Consider the following 22070-nt stretch of genomic DNA (forward strand, 5'->3'; position numbering starts at 1 on the left):
TCATTTACAAGTAACAGGGTATTTACAGCTACTGTACATTTCTGTTCGTTCGCATCTCGTCCCTTTGTGTCCCCTGGCAGCATATTAACAAACTGCTGTTAGAACTAGAATCATTTTCTTAATCCCTTAGTCCCTTTGCAGCGTCACATGTGGCAGTAGTGGTCATATTGAACTGTCACCCACTGTACATGTAGCTCATGAAATATACTTAAAGAAATGTTTGTTTTACATCAAATAGGACTAAGCAGTAACCTCAAGATTTAGGAAATTGTATTCTTGTATTGTTATTCCACTGTACATTTTTACTAAACTACTATTGAAACTAAATGATACTAATACTTTTATACCTACTTTTACATTTGACTGGTGACATGCGTATAAAAATGAAACAAAACAACTCCATTGCAATAGTACGTGGTCTAAAGCACTTTAAAGACAGTATACAGAGTCAGTGTTTTACTTATAAAAGATGATCTGGATTTAAATGAAACTCAAATGAGATTTCACAGTACTTTTCACAACCTTATTATAGCATCTACTTATGTAAGTAATTGGATACAACTGGGATAGTATTGCTGTGCGTACCTTCAATTTAAACTAGTCTGTGGTCCAGCATCTGTTTTGATCAGTGACCTCTTACAGTATCAGTGCTACAGCGTCGGCAGTTTAATGGTGTCATCTGTGTTCTGTCTTAGAAGCTGAATGTTGGCAGGATTGTGGTATTAGCGATGCATTGAATTGCTCTGTGTACCTGCCTTGCGGTCGAGACTCGGGGAGTGGATTTTAAAGAGCTTCCAAAAGTGCTTTGAAGTGCTGCTGGAGTTGAATACAAATTTTAAACAAGTCTAGCTTGAATAAAAAAAAACTGTTGGAAGTTTCACGCCTCTTATGTAAGATGTGATGCTGCTTTAATGTGACTGGAAATTCATTATTCCAGCTTTACATATTTAAGATTTCTTCTTGTGATGATTCTTAATCAAATATGATCACGTTTATGGGTTTTTTAGGGGTTTTTCTTTTCCAAATATACTTTATTTGTTTACTTATAATTATCTCTACTTTTTTTCCTCTGTTTTAAATTGGTTTGTTTTATTTTGTTTGTATTTTCCCCAATTTAAATGCTTGATTTATTTAATGACTTTTGTTTTGTTTCCATTTCTGTCATTTTGTTTTTTATTTTAGTCTATTTTCAATTGTTTTGTATTTGTTTAGTTTTATTGTTGTTGTTTTTTGGAGGGGGGGTGTTTTGTGTATTGTTTTTTCTGTTTTTAATTGTTTTTATTTCTTTTAGGATGTGTTTGTTTATTTGTTTGTTTCATTTTGGTTGTTTTGTATTTTTTGTGTTGGAAGGTTTTTTGTCTGGGGGTGCTTTCACACCTGTGCATCAATTCTTTTGTTCCGAAACAGGGTTTAAAATAGTTACAATGTTTACTTTTGTTCTTGGTGCTTTGTTCTTGCTTTCACACGGTAAAGTTTCTAAACGGACCAAAATAGCTAAAACAAGTCACGTGCAAGTAAATTCTCCTCACATTGGTCAGAGTTTCAGGGTTTATTTTGTAGTCCCGCTTAGCTGTCATGTGTCCTTATTTTAATTTATGACGATGAGAAATAAGACATTATAAGAAAATAAGAATAAGAAAAGCTATGCTTTAATTTTGAATGGTGACAACAACAAATATAAATTAGAAGTAAGACTCTCTAATACATAGTCGTTGGCTTATGCATTATAGGCTTTACATTAGAGAAATAACAGATAAACCAAAACTGCTGTTCAGTCAATTTTCCTAATGGATAAACAGCTCTTGTTAATAGTTAGCATGCTTTCACTTTCTTATTTGACATGAAACGCACATTTATCAGTAGGAATGACATCCCGCCTCATAATTCTCTCTTCATACAGCCGTATATATGCCTATTACATATCCATAATACTCTGTGATATAGCCTGGTTAGGATCGTATTGCTTTCTTACTACTCGATCTGCTTCAGAGTTCATTTCAGTTGAGGTGAGACCACCTCATTCAGGGGATCCCGGACCGATTGTTTTGGCGCGGATTCGAATGCGATTGCTGGATTCACATATGCCAAACGAACCGCACTAACTGAGGAAACGCGCCAGGTTCCAAAACAAAAGTCTAGATGTGAAAGCACCCTTAAGTTGTTTTGTTTAATTCTTTTTGTCTTTGTTTTTATTTTTTTAATTTCATTGTTTACTTTTATATGTGTTCACGTTTCTTTGCTTTTAATTGTGTTGTGTTTTTGCATTTTGATTGATGTTTTGTTTAATGTTTATTCACAGTTCCAGTTGGTTGCAGATCTCTTTGACGATGCTAAAGATGCTGCCCCTCATCCAGGTAGCAAAACCTCCAGGATTAACGTTCGGCCAGCCAAACCTGCTCCGAAAGGTCACAACCGGGAGCACAGGAAAAGTGTGGGCACCCAGGTGAGGCCAGTGGTGTAAAGTAACAAATTACAAATACCCAAATTACTGTAATTGTGTAGTTTTTTCACATTTTTAAAAGTTAAAACTTAAAAATGTGTACTTTTACTTTCCCTTGAGTACATTTTTAATGCTGTATCTGTACTTTTACTCCACTACTTTCCTTAAACTGGCGGTCACTACTTAATTTTTTCCTGTCTATGGGGTTTAGAAAAATCAGTCCTGTGATTCCTGTCCGATCAAATTGCACATAGAAAGTAAGTCGCATTAAATTGAAATACGTTGAGACACGGGCGATTTATAAATGCAGCAAACTGTTTGGAAGCATTAAAAGGGTCCAAGAAGATGTCCAAAATTTTTACAAGCAATAGCACAGAGACTGTTTAGAGACTGATGAGAAGATGACGGATGTTTACTGTATAATGACCAAAATGGCCTCAAACTATAACTAAATGCACTACAGAATGTTACATTTACACACACATCAACAAATTACATGTAAATGCATCAACCTTTTAATACTCACTTCTCTTGAGTACTTTTAAAAGCTACTTTTTACTTATAGTTTGAGTACTATTTAATACAGATACCTTTACTCGCACTATGTTATTGGGCAAGTGATGTTGCTCTTACTTGAGTATGATTTTTCAGTACTCTTTTCACCACTGGGTGAGGCTTAGTACAAGAGACCCATTTTAGATCCATATTTGCAACGATGATTAACATAATGATGAGATGAAACTTTTCTATCCTCCACAGTTCAGGAACTCTCTGCATCTTCTGATGGAGACACTCAACGCAACCACCCCTCATTATGTGCGCTGCATTAAGCCCAATGATTATAAGGAATCCTTTGTGTAAGTTTGGTCTCTTTGTCATCCATTAGTGCTTATCTAGTTTATCTTGCCTATAAATAGAGAGGTATAGCAAATTCATTTAAGCTGCCAGAGCAAATTAGAGTCATGCTGGTACAGAGACATTTGATCAACCTCAGCTGCACTGTACATTTCCTCCAACAATCAAGACATCAAAGCTCCTCTGAGAAACAGCCGATCAGGTTATGTAAGATGTTATTAGACCAAGTTTTCTCAGATGAAAATCAGTAGAAGTGAGCCCAAAATACTTGCTGTTTTAACGGTTTTGTGAATGATTTTTCCATAATGTTGTATTTGGTTTAATATGGTTTATAATTTGTTATGAATTTGGCAGAAAGGTGGCTATATTCACCTTTAGTCTATTCTATTAAGCATAACATATCTTGGTCAGTTTTGGCAGTGAGATATAAAAACAAACTTTGAAAATTCATTTTGTAGTAAGGGAACTAAATATTGTAAATGCTGAATTTTAAGACCCTTAAAATATGACCCTCAAAATATGTATCTTATTTTGCTATATTTAAATACATTTATTTTTGCAATATTTAACAACAAAAATGAGCTATATTAGCTATATTATACACCGTTTTGGGACAGTATTTTATTGATAAACCATTGTAGCATGAACATTTGATCACAGTTTTCTTTTAAAACTGAATTAAATAGCCAAGTTTTATGAATTAATTTCTCATAATCATTAATAATTTTTAAATTATACATTAAAGAAAATGTTCTGTTTTCAGTTTATGATTGATGTTTATAATATATGTTTTGAGGAAAATGTAGTTTGTTTTAACCAATAAACTACTGATTTCTGTCATTTATTTGATGATAATGATGATGATTTATTAGATTAACTGATGTTGTAGTATTTTTGCATAACAACAAAAAAGGGTGCCATGTCTTTCAGTTTTCATGTTTATATTCATTTTTAGACAACACAATACCAATTTTTAACTTCAAAAGTCTTTATAAATACATATTTGGTGGAATAACCCTGATTTTCAATCCCGACCAATTGTCATTTTGTAAAAAAAAAAAAAAAAAGAAGATCTACATTTGGGGAAACAAATTGTCATAGCTTTTATAGAATAAAGCAATCATTAACATTTTATTCAAGCATGCCCGTAGCCAGCCTGGTGAAGAGGGTTGTTCTTTTTTCTTAAAAAGTGGACTTTTTGCAGTTTCACCTTCTTTTCTATTTAATTATGAGGTTTAAATACTACATTTTAGTGACATTTTAAGCACTATTTGTAGCTGGATTAGCTCGTCAGTTGGTCATCATAACCACACTTTTTGAGGTACCAAAAACATTTACTAAACATTTAGTATAAAGAAATATGAAAAACACTTATTTTTAAAAAATACTAATTTATTACATTATATGTCATACATCTATTAAAGTTTTAAATTAAAAACAAACTGGCCAGCACATTCAACTTTCCTCAGTCAGAATTTGACCATCTTATATATTTTTATTTTATTTTATTTTTTTTATTATCTTTTTTATTTTCTCAAAAGCTTTTACACTTACACCATGTACATGTCAGAGGTCACACATCTGTATACACTCACAAATTTAAGCACAAATTCTATACATCCACTTTCTCTTTCAGCAGTATATGCTTTTCTTTTGTGCGCACGTACACTAATGTTATACATAATATAAAAATAAAATAAATAAATAATAATAAGGAATAATAATTTAAATAAATAAAATAGGAGGAAAAAAAGGGGGGGGGGCAATTAAGTGAAAGTAAATAAATAAACCAGTAAAATAAGATATGCATACACATCAGCAACACAACTATGTACATGTAGGGAGTGATCCTTCCAATTTTAGGTTAACCGAAAACTTCAGGATTATGGGAATTTGACCATCTTGATAATAATTTAAAAAATAAAATATTAATATTAATAATGTAGAGCTTCTTAATTTTTCTAATCTTTTTTTGTAAAACAAAGTACATTTTGAAAGTTCATGGATAAAAACTAACTTTACTATGGGCTGCTTTTGGTGCTTTCAAGAATATGGTCCAAGATTCAAAATAAAAGTTGCTTGTAGTGAAGGAAGACTTCACTTGCATCAGATTCTATGTCTTTTTTTGGACATGGACTATAATTGTTTGCATTTATTGGAAGCCTTCTTCGATGCCTTCACAATTTATGATGGCATAGCAGTCAAAATAAGACAAATAAGCTCATGTATGGGTCAAATTTTGGACCTTTTATCAGTAAGGGGTGGGTCTTTCGAACCACCCGAACCTTCCCCTGGCTATGGGCCTGTCAAACCCAAACCTACTACATCTAAAAAAAATCAATAGAAACTGAGTGTTTTCAGGTGGTCTCTTTGTTTCCTCACTAAAGCTCTATATTGTCATAAACTATATATTTAAGTCATCAAATTAAAAGTAAAACTCAGAAATCCTCTAAAACTACAAATTACATACAATATACACAAATATAATTTAGTATCCAAAAATACTGTGCACATTTTAAAAACATTATGTCGGTTGAATGTATTTATGTGCTTATTTTTCTTGTAAAATGTACAACCCTGAGCAAAATGCCAAGTCTTGTTTGTGTCCTCAAAATTCCTGAGCACAAGGGCCCCTTCAAGGATGCTTAATTGAGAGGGTTTTGTCAGTCACATGCTCTTGAGGTTGCGAACACACAGTCTCAGAGCTGTGAGTCAGTAAGCCTCTGGTCCCTGAGCGGACAGCAGCATCCTGATGCCTCTCTCTCGGGAGATGTGCTCTATGCTCAAGAGAAAGATCCGGTAGGTCTAGATAACACCCCCAAATCTCCTGTGGACTGACACACACACACGCACACTTTCTCAACCCCAGAAGAAGCGTCAAGATTAACTTCTTGTGTTGTTTTTTAAAAGATTCCTCAAGATGTCTTTTGCTTTCTGTAGTTTTGATTCTAGAAGAGCTGTTCAGCAACTGAGAGCATGTGGTGTTCTGGAGACCATCCGCATCAGCGCCGCTGGCTATCCATCACGGTAATCATTCTACAGCTCTTTTCTTTCTTTTAGGATTTGTCTGACTTCAGTTTATAAACCTCAGGGTCTCCTCAGAAGAATTCCATTATTCTGAACTTCAATAGCCAGTCAAACTGATTTCCACTTCACATCTGATGTCTTTTCTTAGATGGACGTATCCAGATTTCTTCAGCAGATATCGAGTGCTCATGACAAAGAAGGATCTGTCAGTCGGAGACAAGAAGCAGGTCTGTAAGAACCTGCTGGAGATCTTGATCAAGGTAAGACCAGCTCAAATATCACTTCCACAAATGTACCAACTGTTTTTAACACTGATTACATTTACAGCTGAAGCCAAAATTAATCGCCCTCCTGTGAATTCTTTTTCCTTTTTCAAATATTTCCCAAATGATGTTTAAGAGAGCAAGGAATTGTTCACAGTATTTCCTATAATATTTTGTCTTCTGGAGAAAGTCTTATTTGTTTTATTTTCGGCTAGAATAAAAGCAGTTTTTAATTTTTTGAATGAGTTGTAATTTTTTATTGAGTTGTACAGTATGGTACGGTATAAGTCACCTTTATCAGGCTTGTGTTTCCACTGCCAAAAGGGTACCAATGGTAAATGGAAATGTCAAAGTAAAGCTGTACGGGTCGTTCACATATCATATGAGAAGCACTTCTCATAAAACAAATGCTTTATACACATAAATACTTGTGTATAAATGTTCATTACTACCCTTTCTATGAACACAGTTTGATTATAACTGGCGATCGATGCGAAATAGCCTACTGTAACGTCTGCAATTATATAAAATAAATAAATGCAGCATATATGAACACATGCAGCCCCTTACAGTCTCCGATATGTTACCAATTACAGAAAAGCTACACACAGCATACATTTAGTCTTTATTTGGGTTCAAAAACAACATGCAGCATAAAGCCCAGTCATAATAAGAACCTCTCATCTGAATCTTTAATCTTCACCTGCACAGGTAACCTCTGTTAGAAAGTAATTCCAGCATTCTGAGTTCATTATAGTCCTAAAGGTGACGGAAATAGTTTAACATGGCAGTTTGTTCATGTTTCAGGTTGCTGAAAGAATCATTTGCTCCTTCGTTTTCCGGCTTCTCCTTTGTTTTTTCGCACTTTACTTTGCATTTGTCCGTTTCTGAAAAGATGTCAGAAGCACTTCAATAATCACTTGCGCATTGTTATCATCAGCTCAAGAAGTTTATTTCAAATATAGATGCGCAGCGACCGCACGCGATCTATCTCGAGAAAGTGAAACAGCTCGCACTTTAGACAGCCTTGTAAACAACTACGGGGCACAGGGTAGATTTTGCTCTTCTTCTTGGCTTTGTGGTTGTTCATCAAGATGACGACAAGGTTTGTTTAAGCTCAGGTCGACCATGGCTCATTATTATATGGATATTTTATTATGGTGTAATGTCTCGGCTGTGTATTTAAAAAATGGCACTTCTTTTGTTTTCATTCGCCTGACTTGTACACGAGCTAGTGACGCTTCTCTTTAAACCAATAGTGTTCAGCTGCACGTCTTGCTTCACCTTTTGGTACCATTTTGTTTTGCTAGGTACCCTTTCAAAAGGGTACCCAAAAAGTGGTATATTACGGTTTGCTTTTTGGTACCTTTTGACAGTGAAAACGGCCATAGAAGCTTACAGAAACATGCCGTTCTTTATTTCTTACACATTTCATCCAAAGCCTTTTGTTTCTTTTTATTTTATTGACTATTTTAAACAAATGGAGTAATTCAGCGTAGTGATAAGGAGCTGGAATAAAGTCTGGACCTTCCTGGTAGTACTTAAGATGTGTGTCTAAAGAATCAAGCATTCGTCAGCCCCTGTATGTGTTTTGTATTATTTCACAATATAATTGTTTCTGTTTTTGATCAAAAAGTCGTTTTTTTTTTCCTTTACTTTCATCAATTGGTGAAGTTTATTCTTCACCACTGGGTTCCTTGGTTTGGGATTTGTGGAGCTGCGCATCAGTAGAGTTGCTCCTCAGTGTATTTGGGCTTCAGGAGAGGCATTTGAATTACATTGAACTAAACTGAAAATCAGGTGGTGCAGTGGGTAGCATAATCGCCTCACAGCAAGAAGGTCACTGGTTCAAGCCTTGGCTGGTTCAGTTGGCATTTCTGTATGGAGTTTGCATGTTCTCCCTGTGTTCGCATGGGTTTCCTCCGGGTGCTCCGGTTTCCCCCACAAGTCCAAAGACATGTGGTATAGGTGATTTGTGTAAGCTAAATTGACCGTAGTGTATGTGTGTGATTGAGTGTGTATGGGTGTTTCTGAGTGATGGGTTGCGGCTGGAATGAATAAATGAACTGAAATTCATTCAAATTCGTTTCAATTTACTAGAGCTGCCCTGACACAGTCTACATAGTAAAAGTGCTATAAAAATAAAGATGAATTGAATGAAATAAATCAGTGACTGTGACCAACTGGTAGTGAGTTTATTATAACAAATTTTAGTTTTATAACAAATACAGATTTTCCAATATGGCTTAAGTTTTGTAAACTGTTAATTTTACAACTTCTGCTCAGAGTTAAATATATAATCAATCCTGCAACATTATTTTCTTTTAACATACATCTTTATCTTTAATTTAAAGATGGTTATCTTGAATAATCCTGTTTATTGTGACTCTGTTTCTCCTTCAGGATCCAGATAAGTTCCAGTTTGGAAAGACTAAGATCTTCTTCAGGGCGGGTCAGGTGGCCTATTTGGAGAAGCTCAGAGCCGATAAGTTCCGCTTCGCCTGCATTAAGATCCAGAAGACTGTGCGAGGATGGCTGCAGAGGATTCGGTATCGCAAGATCCGCAAGTCTGCCATCACTTTGCAAAGATACGGCCGGGGTTACTTGGCACGCAGGTGAGTGTCTAAGTTGATGGCTATTAGCTAAAGCTGTATATTGAAGAGATCCTGTATGGTTACACAGTCAGCTTCCTTTAGAGCGCAATAATATGCGAGTTATTCTCTATATCAGTAGATGCTGTTTCTGATCTTCCTTAATTGCCACAGTTGTAGTCCTGATGATTCTTTTGGGAACGTATGCATCACAATATCATGAATTTAAATAAATGCAGCTAAGCCTTCAGTTGTATTAGTAATGTGCTGTCTTCATGTCTAACTTATTAACAGATCTAATAAGCTGATATGCATGCTGTTCTTCCACAATTGTTTACATTCACAGACCTACATTATGTTAACTTGTATGCAGTGTTAGGTTTGACAGCAAATTTTTATTTAGTTTTAGTCTTATTTTAGTCTTCTGCGTGCATTGTAGTTTTAGCTTAGTTTTAGTTGACTAAATTTATCAAATTTTAGTTGACTAAATCTACTGTAGATTAGTTAAAGTTAGTTAAATCATTCATTCATTCATTTTTTTTCGGGGGTCGCCACAGCGGAATGAACCGCCAACTATTTTGGCATATGTTTTATGCAGCGGATGTCCTTCCAGCCTCAACCCAGTACTGGGAAATAGTTAAATCATAATATATTAACTTTGTATACCTCAACTTAAAGTTCATTAATATGACTGTTTTAAGCTCATTTGCATTTAAAGAGTCACACATGAAAACAGTGTTTAAGCTTTTAGCCAATAATTAGCCTTGATTTAGTTAAGCTATTTTAAGCCGATACTTCTACATCATAGGTGTCATAAGATGTATATGACATCTTATAAAAAAAGGAAATAATAGCAGGAACCGCTTATGCTTCACTTACAACTTTGCTCATTATTTCTCAGATACGCAGAGATGCTTCGCCTGACCCGAGCAGCAGTCATTTGTCAGAAACAGTACCGGATGGTACAGGTTCGCCGGGAGTATCTGAGGGTTCGTCGGGCTGTAATCACCATTCAAGCATTCACCCGAGGCATGTTCATACGCAGGTTATATCAGGAGGTACAACACTTTTTATCTTTCTCTCTCTCCATTAAGCTCATATTAAAGCAAGGGAACCTATTATGCAAAAATCACTTTTTTATGGGGTTAAAACAGAGTTATTTGGCAACAGTGTGTGAACGTAGCCAGCCTCTAATGGTAAATATTATTTAATTGTGTTTTTTTAATCACACTTGATAAAAACAGTCTGCAGAAACACCTTGATTGCCATTCTCCCTTTGTACTTGTCATCAGGGCAAGTGTATCTGCCTGAGGATTGCAAGAGAGGGGCATAACATGAAGGGGGAGTAAGTTAGAGGCGTAACTTGCAGTTATCGAGATCCCATTGAACCATGTGAGATGTTGTTGGCAAGATGGTGGAAATACATACCAGAGACCATTTTCAGCAAAAGTTTTCATGAGTTTTCTCCAGATTTATCAACAACCTATTCATTTGATATATTGTCATATTCATTTAGCAAGTCTGACTTCTTCGTCTGTTTTGTCATGACAGTTAGCCTACTCTGCGTCGCCCCTGTGGTTGTAAATAACAGTGCAATGGCGAGGGCTTCAGTATGAACCCTCCGCAACTCGCGGCTGTACGTTAATAACTGTGATGGTTGGGTTTAGGGTTGTGGTTGGTGTAGACGTTAATTACTGTAATGGTAGGGTTTAAGTGTGGAGTAGGTGTAGACGTTATTAACTGATGGGTACAGTGCAATCTACGCCCCCTGCATGTTACGCCCCTGTCTTGCAGTCCGCAGACAGACACTACTCCATCAGAGGGGGAAAGCCCCGCCCATTAGTGAAGATCTCTGCCTCATTAGCATAAACAGCCCTGAGCGAGAAGCAGCCGTCCGCCATTAGAGTTTTCACCTGCTGAAGATAATGTCAACGGCTAATATGATTATATATATGGAGTATTAGATGCACAAATGAACACTGTAATCTCCATGCACTGCCTTCTCCTGAGACATCTCATTTGCATTTAAAGCGACAGTCAACAAAATGGCACAATTAGGATCAAAGCCTAAAAGGGGGCAGGTTCAAAGTGTTATAAAACATTATTTGTGTGGTAGTTTGAACTGAAACTTCACATACACACTCCAGGGACATTGAAGACTGGATTGTATATATTGTGGCATAAAAAGTGGCATAATAGGTCCCCTTTAAGATGCGTTTTCTATCTTTTTCAGTTCCTGCTCCATCACAAAGCCATGATCATACAGAAGACTGTCCGTGGTTGGCTTGTAAGAAAAAAGTATCAGCGTTCCCGATATGCTGCCATCGTCATCCAGTGTTTCTATCGGCGCGTACGTGCCACGAGGCAGCTTAAACAGCTCAAGATAGAGGCCCGTTCAGCCGAACACTTTAAAAAACTCAACGTCGGAATGGAGAACAAGATCGTGCAGCTCCAGAAGAAGATGGACAACCAGGTACAGGAAGTAAACATGCATGCGCTGTTACAGTGTCACCCTAAGAAACAAATAAAATGTTTATCTCCTCTTCTGTGCAGTCAAAAGAGTTAAAATCTCAGAACGAAAATCTGGCTGTTGCTAAAAACGTTCTGGAAACAGAGGTCACTAAGCTGAGCAAAGAGCTGGAGACCCTCCGCACTCGGCAGGTGGCAGGCACTCAGGTGACATCACTGCAAGAAGAGCTGGAGAAGCTGAGGGCGGAGCTTCAGGAAGCACACGCCCACAAGAAACATTTGGAGGAGGAGTTCAGCAACGAGAAGCAAGGACTCGAACAGGTGAGGAAGGATGCACAGATGCCTAGTTCATGTTTGCTACCATTTTACTTTTTGGGGTTTGTTTCAGGATTGTGGTGTTGTGGTGTAAATTGTTTGGGGGGTGAATGTATGAATGCTACAAGAGCAGTAAAGATGACGATACTCAGGCTTTCATAACAGAGCAGCTGTTATTAACTCATGTCTGTCATCCTCAAGAATATTAAATAATGCATGGAAATTGCTAAAGAGCTGTGACCAGCACATAAAATAGGTCCTTTGAAAAGGAAGAGTCAGCCAGAGTGTGTTCAATGTGATCATCTTCCTCTTGTTTTGGTTGTAAGAGTTTTAAATCATAGATATAAATTGCATTAATTACAATTATAGTCACAATCTAACATTATATTAATTATAATAATAGGTCAAATGTTTAATAGAATTGCAGTAATTAAAGTTATATAAATTATGTTAATTGTAGTTACAATGATACATTTTAATTGGATTATTTAGACTTAAAAGAGATATGATTCAATAGAGATGCATACTCTAGAGTAATTATGTTTGTTATTTTTGTTATTATTTATTGTAATGGTTGAAATCTTGATTTAATTTATTTCCTTTGACGGCAAAGCCATTTTTTCCCATTATTCCAGTCTTCAGTGTCACATGATCCTTCCAAATTTTTCTCAGTTTCTCAATGTTACAAAAAAGCTTGGAATGTTTAGTATGTTTTTAATAGTTTTATTACAGACTAAACAGAAAATTCAAAACAACAGAATCAATTTAAAATAAAAATCTTTCCCAAAAACAACTGCTACATTCATAACAAATATTGTATATTGATAAGATTATTATTTATTTGATAAATATAACACTGCACCAAAAAGTCTCAAACTTTAGGACCCTGCTGTATTTACACCTGACTTAATTTCTTACAGTTAAACTTGCTTGTTTATCTGATGCTTTGAATCAAACGGATGGTGTGACCTTTTCTTTCCTTTTGCAGAGGGTGGAGGAGCTGGAGAAAGAAAACACACTCTTGAAGAAGGAGAAAGAAGAGATGAACCGCAGAATCCAGACCTCCACTCAGGGTGAGCGTCTCGGTTCACAGAGTCAGACACACACACACACACACACCCTCCAAGCATCAGGAGGAAGGAGCATGAGGATCGAGAGCATGTGCGTTTGTCTGGAGGGCTGGGCTGGTTTTGTTTGACGCACAAGAGGGTCTGTGTGCAGAAGTGGGACGAGAGAGACAGAAACTGCATTGGATTTCAGAGGAGGAATGTGACACCGCTTCTTTACCTGCACAACTAAAAGCTGACCATTGTATCAGGCCGATTCACATGCGAGAATGCTATTTGAAACCCGAGGTTTGGTCTCAATACGCTTTTTTATTTGCTAATGTCACTTTCCGCACTGATTTTCTTAGTTATGCGCCGCTATCAAGGCTTGTTCAACGGGGGTTGTTGTGAATGTAGGGATTAGTTTTTTGATGACTTTTTTAGGGGGGTTTTGTGTGTTTGTAGTAGGAGGCTGAATTTTTTCTCTCAAAACTTTTCCGTTTGATTTGTTGTCTTGTTACAAATCCTGAGTCTAAATATCTAAAGAGGCTGTTTTTCTGTCGAGGGTAAAGTTGACTGTCCCTATGACATATGGACATCGACTTTTCAGTCTTCAAAATATATTATTTTCTGTTCCACTGGTTTAGAACGATATGAGCGAATGTTTTCCATTTTGGTTGAACTGTCTCTTTAAGGAAAAGTCTTGTGAATAGGAAAGTTAAAGCTGGAGGCATAGTCATGCTGTTTTGTGCCGCTGATTACAGCGATACAGTTCACAATAACCAACAGAAAATCCCTTTATGGATTGTCATATCTATAACAGTTTGTAAAAAAGAGAAAGGAACATTTTAGAAATAGTATCTTAATGTCAAATACGGAGCTTCATTAATTTCTTAAAGAGATAATTCACCCAAAATTGAAAGTTCTGTCATCATTTACTCAGACTTTACTTGTTCCAAACCTGTTTGACTTTATTTCTTCTGTTGAACACAAATGAAGATACTGAAGAAAGCTGAAACTTATATACTGTTTGTTTTTCCTTTTGGTTTATGGTTTTTGGTTTTTGAGGCAGAGTAAATAATGAGTACATTATTATTTTAGGATGAACTATGCCTTTAAAATGGTGACTTCAATTAAAGGGGTCAAAGGGAAGGTGTCACAGGTTTATTGTCCTTTTACCTCATATCTCATGATATTGAAATGGCCCGTTTAATGGATGATTGCTTCATCAAATTATTATAAGGCCATACTTTTGATAACGCTGCCAAATGTTGTTCAAAGGACTTGATTAGAGAGATTTATGTTAAAGAGTTTGATCTATTTTGATACTGTACTTATAAACACTGAGTACAGCTGAGTAGTCTTTTCAGTGAAATGTTTGTCCCAAATTATTAGCAAACTATGGTTTGTCCTGTATTCCACATTTCCTAAAATTCTTGCATACGATGATTGTGTTTGTTGAGATTACAAAATAAAGAACATATTGTAACCTACACATAGACGCTCAAAGGTCTTCCATCAGAGTAGAAAAGAATCTTTTTATGATCAATAAAATATCAATCAAGACAAAGATCAATAATTGATGTGATATCAATGTTATATTGCATAATGTTTGGGTTCATAAAACCTGCAGTGTGCAGGTAAAAACTCAGTCAAAGATGTAACAGGTTGATTTGATTAAAAATAGTTTTCGGTTTTCTCATACCATATGAAAACCCTCTCATTAGACCTAGATTGTGAGAAAGATATGTTGTCATGAAGCAAAAGTGAGCTTGTGAAAGATGATATGAGTGAATGGGATGAGCGTGGCGTCTGGTTGATGGTATTATTGGTGTGTGTCTCTCAGATCAGGGAGGCGATGTGTCTCAGAAGGAGAGCCGCCTGCAGCATGAACTGGATGACGAGAGACAACGATATCAGAACCTGGTGAAAGAATATTCCAGACTGGAGCAGAGATACGAAAACCTGCAGGAGGACATGTCTTCAATGAAGGTAACGATTTTAGGATAAGACTGAACTTCTAAGGCCTGTTGCACAAATCTGGTTTGAGTTTTTACTCCGGTAAAGTTTGTATTTATTTTGAGCAAATTGAGTTTTTGGGCAGAGTAGAGTGGTTTGGTTTTGATTTCACTACATGACCAACCTGCTTCAGAGCAGGTTTTATTCAGGGTTGGAGATCACAAGCACAAATTGGACCAATCAGCAGTAAGTAAAGTGACGTGTATATCTGATGCAATAAAGCCACTCCCACTGACAGTTTGTCCAAATGAATGCTTTGTACACTAAAAGCATTTTTGAGTCAAAATTGTCTTTTGATGCTAATAATAATTTATATTATATGAATTATAATTATTTGTATTATATTTGAACATTATATATTCAAAGTAGGGCTGCACAAAATATCATTTCAGTTAAGATGTCTGCATGTGCACATCTGCAATAGTCATATTGCAGCCAGGATATGCAATGTTGAGTCTGAATGAAAGTTTACTAGGAGCTACAGAATGTGATTTGTTTAACTATAATAGAGTAAACTTTATCATCTGCATGAATTTTTATGGCCTTTGACTGAACATTTCAAAAGAGTTTTTAAAATTTGACCACAAATAATTATAATGTTGGACAGTATACCAAAGGTTAATTGTATTTAATTATTTTTACAGAGTTGAACTGAATTCAAACTGAAAGCAAGATTATTTTACTTACCCCATTGGCAGACAATTTAGCTTGTTTTAAGGAAAAACTCTTAATTTTAACTTTTTTATTCTGAAGGTTAAAGGAAAAGCAATACTTTTACTTGATCCAAGAATTCTTTAGATATTTGGACTAGAAACAAGACAAAGCAAAGATAGAAAAGCATTTTTAGCATTGGGATTATTCAGTTTCTGTACCTGAATACTGTTAAACTCTCCCAAAAGTTGTCAAATATACCTATTCAAACTATCTTGTGAAACTTTTGATATTGCAATATATATCACAGGAAAATAAATTATTAGATTTTATAATATCAGACTATATCAGATTGTTCCAATATCATGCAGCCCTAATTCAAATATTGTCAAATTGTCAATTAAAATTAGTAATAGCTTTAAGTTAAAATGTACATTTTAATATTTACATTTTTTTTTTAAATGAAGACATTAAGAGATCTGTTTGTGAACCTACATTATTAAAATCAGTCGACTGATTTGCACTGATATATTTTCTTTTATTACCTTTTTAAACTTTAGTGCATCAGCAGAGTTAATCTTAAACTCTGGGTTAAAGCAACCATATTGTGAAACCCCCTATGATGTTAACTAAGTTTAATTTGTTTGGTTTTGTCAACTTGAAACTTACTCTGAAACCTGAGTTTGTTCAACTAGATTTGTGCAACAGGCCTCTTGGGTTTTCTTGTTGTTGTTGTTCTTGTTTTTTAAGCATTTATGTTTGTCCACACTCTAGTTTCATCCCGGCCATCGGAGAAAACCCATCTAACCAGAGCAGCTTGGGTTCAGACTCCAACTATCCCTCCATCAGTATGTCAGAGGTGGGAGACACTGATGACACCATCCAGCAGGTGGAGGTAAAGAGTGTTTGGTTGAATGTGACAACTTACAACATGGCCTTTTGAAAGAGAAACAAAGGCATCTCATGATGAGCATTGATGTGATTTATTTTGCTGCAGGAGATGGGCATAGAGAAGGCTGCCATGGACCTCAGCGTTTTCATGAAGTTACAGAAACGTGTACGAGAGCTGGAGCAGGAGAGGAAGAGGCTGCAGACCAATCTAGATAAAGTAGAGGAACTGAGCAAACGCAAGGCATGTTTATTTGTTTTGTCTTGTGTGCTTTCATAGTCATTTTACAGTTGGGACAAAGATTAAAACAAAACAGTTTTTTTAAATGGACAAACTAAACGTAAAGCAAAATGAAAAATGTAAAACAAGAACAAAAGATCAATTAAAACTAAATACAACATGAAAAATTGCAAATTGTTTAAAAAAATTAACAAAATACAAAAACAGAAAATAAAATACATCAAAACAAAACATTAAATTAAATTAAATTAATTAAATTAAATTAAATTAAATTAAATTAAATTAAATTAAATTAAATTAAATTAAATTAAATTAAATTAAACCTACTACAACAAAAAGTAATAAAACAAATTTCAACAAACAAAATACAACAAAGCAAATGAAAGCTCACTAACAAATAAAACCTAACAAAAAAATACCTCAAACAAAACTTAAAACAAAGGAAACAAAACATAAAACACAAACCAAAAAATAATAACATAAAACTAAATCTAACAGGGTGTCCCCGGGGTCTTAAAAAGTATAAAAAGTTGATAAATCAACTATGAGAAAATTAAGGCCCCTAAAAGGTATTAAAAAGTCTTAATCGCGTTTTATGAGGTCTTAAATTTTGTTCAAGCGTTGTCCAAAGTATTTGACTCCAAAAAAGCATAAATATATGTATTTTCCTTCTAATATTAACAACATATTAACAGTGTGCTCGATCCACACGACTGGTTCGGGCTGGTGTACATCCAGCCAAGCTCCTCCATTCGGGTGATGTCACGTAATTTGCGACAAATGTGAGAAGGTGGTGTGACGCTCTCCACATGTATCAAAACCACAGAGCAAAACAGACGGCAAAATGGGAAAATGTAAGTTCACGTACTCCTGTTTGCAGAAAGACGAGTTTAAACAGTGGCTGAAACCTGTCGATGAAAACAATCGTGTAATTTATTCTTTCAAGCTTTGTTTCTTCCGAGCTCATCTGAATTCTGTTGCATGGCTGTGCTCTATTCATTTATTTAACTACAACTGTTTATTAGCAACTGTTTCTGAAGTTAAAGGTTTGATACTGATTAGAACTTGAAGTGGCGATGAGGTCTTAAAATATTCTGACAAGGTCTTTAAAAAGTCTTAAATAGGGATTAAAATCACCTTGGGATTCCTGCAATAACCTTTTATAAAGTAAAACAAACACATCCTATTTATAGTTTTTATTTGAAGTCTATTCTACATTTACAAATTTAAGCTGCAAGTAAAGTATATTGGCTTCAACTGGAAATGTCAATACATGAAGGAAATCTGACAGTCTAATTAGTTGAAAGTGTCTTTAAAGTAGTAAACATACAGTACATGCTCATAAAAATAATCTTCAGTCATTAAGATCTGTTCGTTTCTATGTGCACCATCAGAACTGCGGTGCGTATTGTGAACCTTAACTAAACCCCGCTAAACATTTCCCCTTTTTGACCATAGGTTACGACACAGGCGATAGGTCATAAACAGCAGTTATCTTCTCTGATGGTCCCTCATCTGTACTTGCAATAGAATGATCCTCTGCTTATCAGTCGGCTTGTGTTTACATCCATTTTTTTTCTTCCTTTTTTATCTCCCAGGGAAGCGAGGCCAAGAACTCAACGTCCGAGGATGATATAAACGCAGACCTGGCCTACAACAGTCTGAAGGTAAGAGTCAGTCCTGACAGTCAATGTCTGTCTTGGTGGCTCGTTGATTTATTCTGCACTTCGGCCGCTCTGTTGCTGCTGCTCATCGTGCTGCCTGTTAACTGTGGGTGAGTGAACTGGGACCAACATTTTACTAAGCTGACACCTTAGTTTTTAATACTAATTCACAATGTTTATTAACTATTAATAAATAAACATCTGATTTGCTGCTTATCGGACGTTAGTAAGATGAAGAGATCAGTCTTGCAGTTATGCTAAATAAAGCATTAGCCAGTAATAAACAACTAATACTAGTAATTCTTATAATAATTAAGATAGTATTTCTTAATAGTAATTCTTATTTCATGGTGAGAATTGGTCCCTAAACTGAAGTGTTATCGATGTACACATGGTTTATGTTTGCCTTCATTTTGAATTTTTTTTTTTTAAAAGTCACTTGCATTGAGCAACTAATTTAGTTTTTAATAAATGAAAACAAGGATTTATGGAATAAACTTTTAGGACTTTTATTATGTATTTTTTATTTATATATTTTGATCAACATCTTGCTGACAAATGAGTAAAAATAAGCGGGTAAAGTGGCAAAGTATAATAATTTAAGATGGCAGTTAATTAGTATAGTGAGCTGCACTGTTTATGCTTTACTTGCATTTGATATGGTTTTTGTAAATGTTATCTGGACACCAAATATTGACATGTTGAATTTGACTCAAATCTGCAGATAAATACTCGAACAATATACACTCATCGGCATCTTAATTACAGTAGGTACACCTTACCTAATTAACCTGTACCAGGTTGGACCCCTTTTTGCTTTCAGAACTGCCTTAATCATTGAATCCCTGAAACAAAACAGGTTGGATCTATGCTTTAATTTTGTTGATGCCAAATTCTGACCCTGCCATCCTAATGTCACAGCAGAAATCAAGACTCATTAGACCAGGCAATGTTTTTCCAATCTTCTATTGTCCAATTTTGGTGAGCCTGTGCGAATTGTAGCCTCAGTTTCCTGTTCTTAGCTGACGTGAGTGGCGCCCGGTGTGGTCTTGTGCTGCTGTAGCCCCTTCGCCTCAAGGTTCGACATGTTGTGTGCGTTCAGAGATGCTCTTCTGCATACTTCGATTGTAACTAGTGGTTATTTGAGTTACTGTTACCTTTCTATCAGCCTGAACCAGTCTGGCCATTCTCCTCTAACCTCTGGCTTCAACGAGGCATTTGTGCCCACAGAACTGCCGCTCACTGGATATTTTCTCTTTTTCGGACCATTCTCTGTAAACCCTAGAGGTGTTGTGCATGAAAATCCCAGTAGATCAGCAGTTTCTGAAATACTCAGACCAGCCCGTCTGGCACAACAACCATGCCACATTCAAAGTCACTTAAATCCCCTTCGTCCCCTTTCAGATGCTCGTTTGAACTGCAGCAGATTGTCTTGACCATGTCCACATGCTTAATTGCATTGAGCTGCTGCCATGTGATAAGCTGATTAGGATTGTGCGTTTTTGAGCAGTTGGACAGGTGTACCTCATAAAGTGGCCGGTGTGTGTATAAGTAATAATAAGTATATTTATAATACCTAATATATAGTACTATAATAGAGTATATAGTATAACGTAGTAATCTTATGTAACAATTTAAAACATATGTGTATATATAACATATATTCAAAGGCATCGTTCACTTGATTTTACAAAAAAAAAAAAAAATACTTGACACTTTTATGAATTTCTTTCTTGTGTTGAAAACAAAACAAGATATTTTAAAAAATGCTGGCGAAATAAAGCAGCCATTACCTTCTATAGTAGGAACAAGAGCTGTTCTGAAGGTCAATGGCTTTTTTCCCCAACATTCTTCAGTAAATAATTTTTTTTGCGTTCAACAGAAGAAAAAAATTTGGTATTCTCAAAATGAGTAATCATAAACCTAATTATCATTTTGGGTTAAACTATCTCTTTAAATATAATATTTTAATCGTCATCAAATTACCTTTGATCTAAATTTGCCTGATAAGATTTGTTGGTATAAAAAACTTTTATTGCAGTGAATGACATTTTGGCAGACTGGATGATGGATCGAGTATAATGTCTATTAGATCATTTTAATTTCTTGGTAGATCACTCGATGATCATTGTAAAATACATAACGAACAAACGCAGGAAAGTGGCCAAGTTGACATTCAGTGCCTATAGTTTTGTCTTGCTAGAAATATTAAGCGTTATGTACTTATTATAACACGACATTGTTTTGACAGCTTAAAGTCTTTGCAACAAGCTCTTACCTAAGTTGTGAAGGAAATTGCACACTGAGTAAAACTATATGTGATAACTAAAAGATATGAAATGTAAAGTAATGCATTTGACTTGTGAATATGTAAATCAGATAGATAGATAGATAGATAGATAGATAGATAGATAGATAGATAGATGATAGATAGATAGATAGATAGATAGATAGATAGATAGATAGATAGATAGATAGATAGATAGGTAGATAGGTAGGTAGGTAGGTAGGTAGTTTGATTGATTGATTGATTGTTTTAGAAAAATATAATAAAATGAACAGGACACATTCTAATGTATGTAACAAATAAAAACAAATGAAGACTTTTATTGTTTTATAATTGAAAAAAATTGTTATTAAGAACTCAAATTCATTTGCTCCTTTTGTCCTAAACTTTCTTCAAAAGTTTGAATCGAAAGTTTGAATGAAATATCTGAAAACTTGATTTCCTGAGTAGTTTCTAAATTCACTTTACATCTGTCCCTCATCGTTTAATTCTCACTGGCTTAAAAATTCAAACTGCCATCAGTATCTTTACTTTGTCATATCACCGTGATCTTCCTCAGATACCTCACATGCCCTTAATCCTATCATATCAGCCATCAGTTATTATCTGAGCATGAGGGTGTGTTGAAACCCTGACAGCAGGTTCAGTTTTACAGCTTTAAAAATTCACACTCTGACCACAAAACAAAGTACAAGAATGAAGACACCAGAGCCAAACACTGATCTGGAGCCTGCGCAGCTTAAGTCAGTAGAATTACATAACAGATTTGTTTGTTTCTTAATGCACCCCAACATTGCTCTGTGAGCTTATATAAATATTGCTGATGGGTTCTTGTTCTGCAGCGCTCAGCTCTCTTTGATCAAGCTTTAGCTCATAGGCATTAGATTCATTTGGATACAGTTACTGCAGTTAGCATTGCTGTTTTTATAGAGTCCATCTCATTCTGTTTCTTTCTCTCACACAAATATACATAGGTTCTGGGTTATGCACAGCTTTTTGTATCGGGTTGCTTGAAAGTTCACCACCCTTGATTTTATATCTGCATTGTTTCGTGATTAACAGTTTTGTTGATTCTTAGCGAAAATACAGATTAGATTACAGTATCTTTGTACAGAGGAGTTTGCATGTTTGCCCTGTGTTCATGTGGGTTACTCTGAGTGCTCTTTTTTCCCCCACAGTCCAAAAACATGCGCTATTGGTGAATTGGGTAAGCTAAAATGTCCTTAGTGTATGTGTGTGAATGAATGAGAGTGTATGGTGTTTCCCAGTGATATTGACCCCAGATTGATAACGAGACTAAGCCGAAAAGAATAT

The 22070-nt window shown here is 35.5% G+C and overlaps 1 protein-coding gene across 1 annotated transcript in view; it reads left to right on the forward strand.

The window, feature by feature from the left end:
• myo5b (myosin VB) overlaps positions 1-22070 on the forward strand; it is a 103187-nt gene that overhangs the window by 61332 nt on the left and 19785 nt on the right. The window contains 14 exon segments of the mRNA XM_056447202.1: positions 2300-2443; positions 3200-3297; positions 6236-6322; positions 6471-6582; positions 8989-9200; positions 10078-10234; positions 11410-11649; positions 11730-11966; positions 12949-13033; positions 14853-14998; positions 16451-16471; positions 16473-16571; positions 16674-16808; positions 18404-18472. Coding sequence (XP_056303177.1) covers positions 2300-2443; positions 3200-3297; positions 6236-6322; positions 6471-6582; positions 8989-9200; positions 10078-10234; positions 11410-11649; positions 11730-11966; positions 12949-13033; positions 14853-14998; positions 16451-16471; positions 16473-16571; positions 16674-16808; positions 18404-18472 — 1842 coding nt within the window.

This window comes from Danio aesculapii, chromosome 21 (genome assembly GCF_903798145.1).
Source record: "Danio aesculapii chromosome 21, fDanAes4.1, whole genome shotgun sequence".
NCBI lineage: Eukaryota > Metazoa > Chordata > Actinopteri > Cypriniformes > Danionidae > Danio > Danio aesculapii.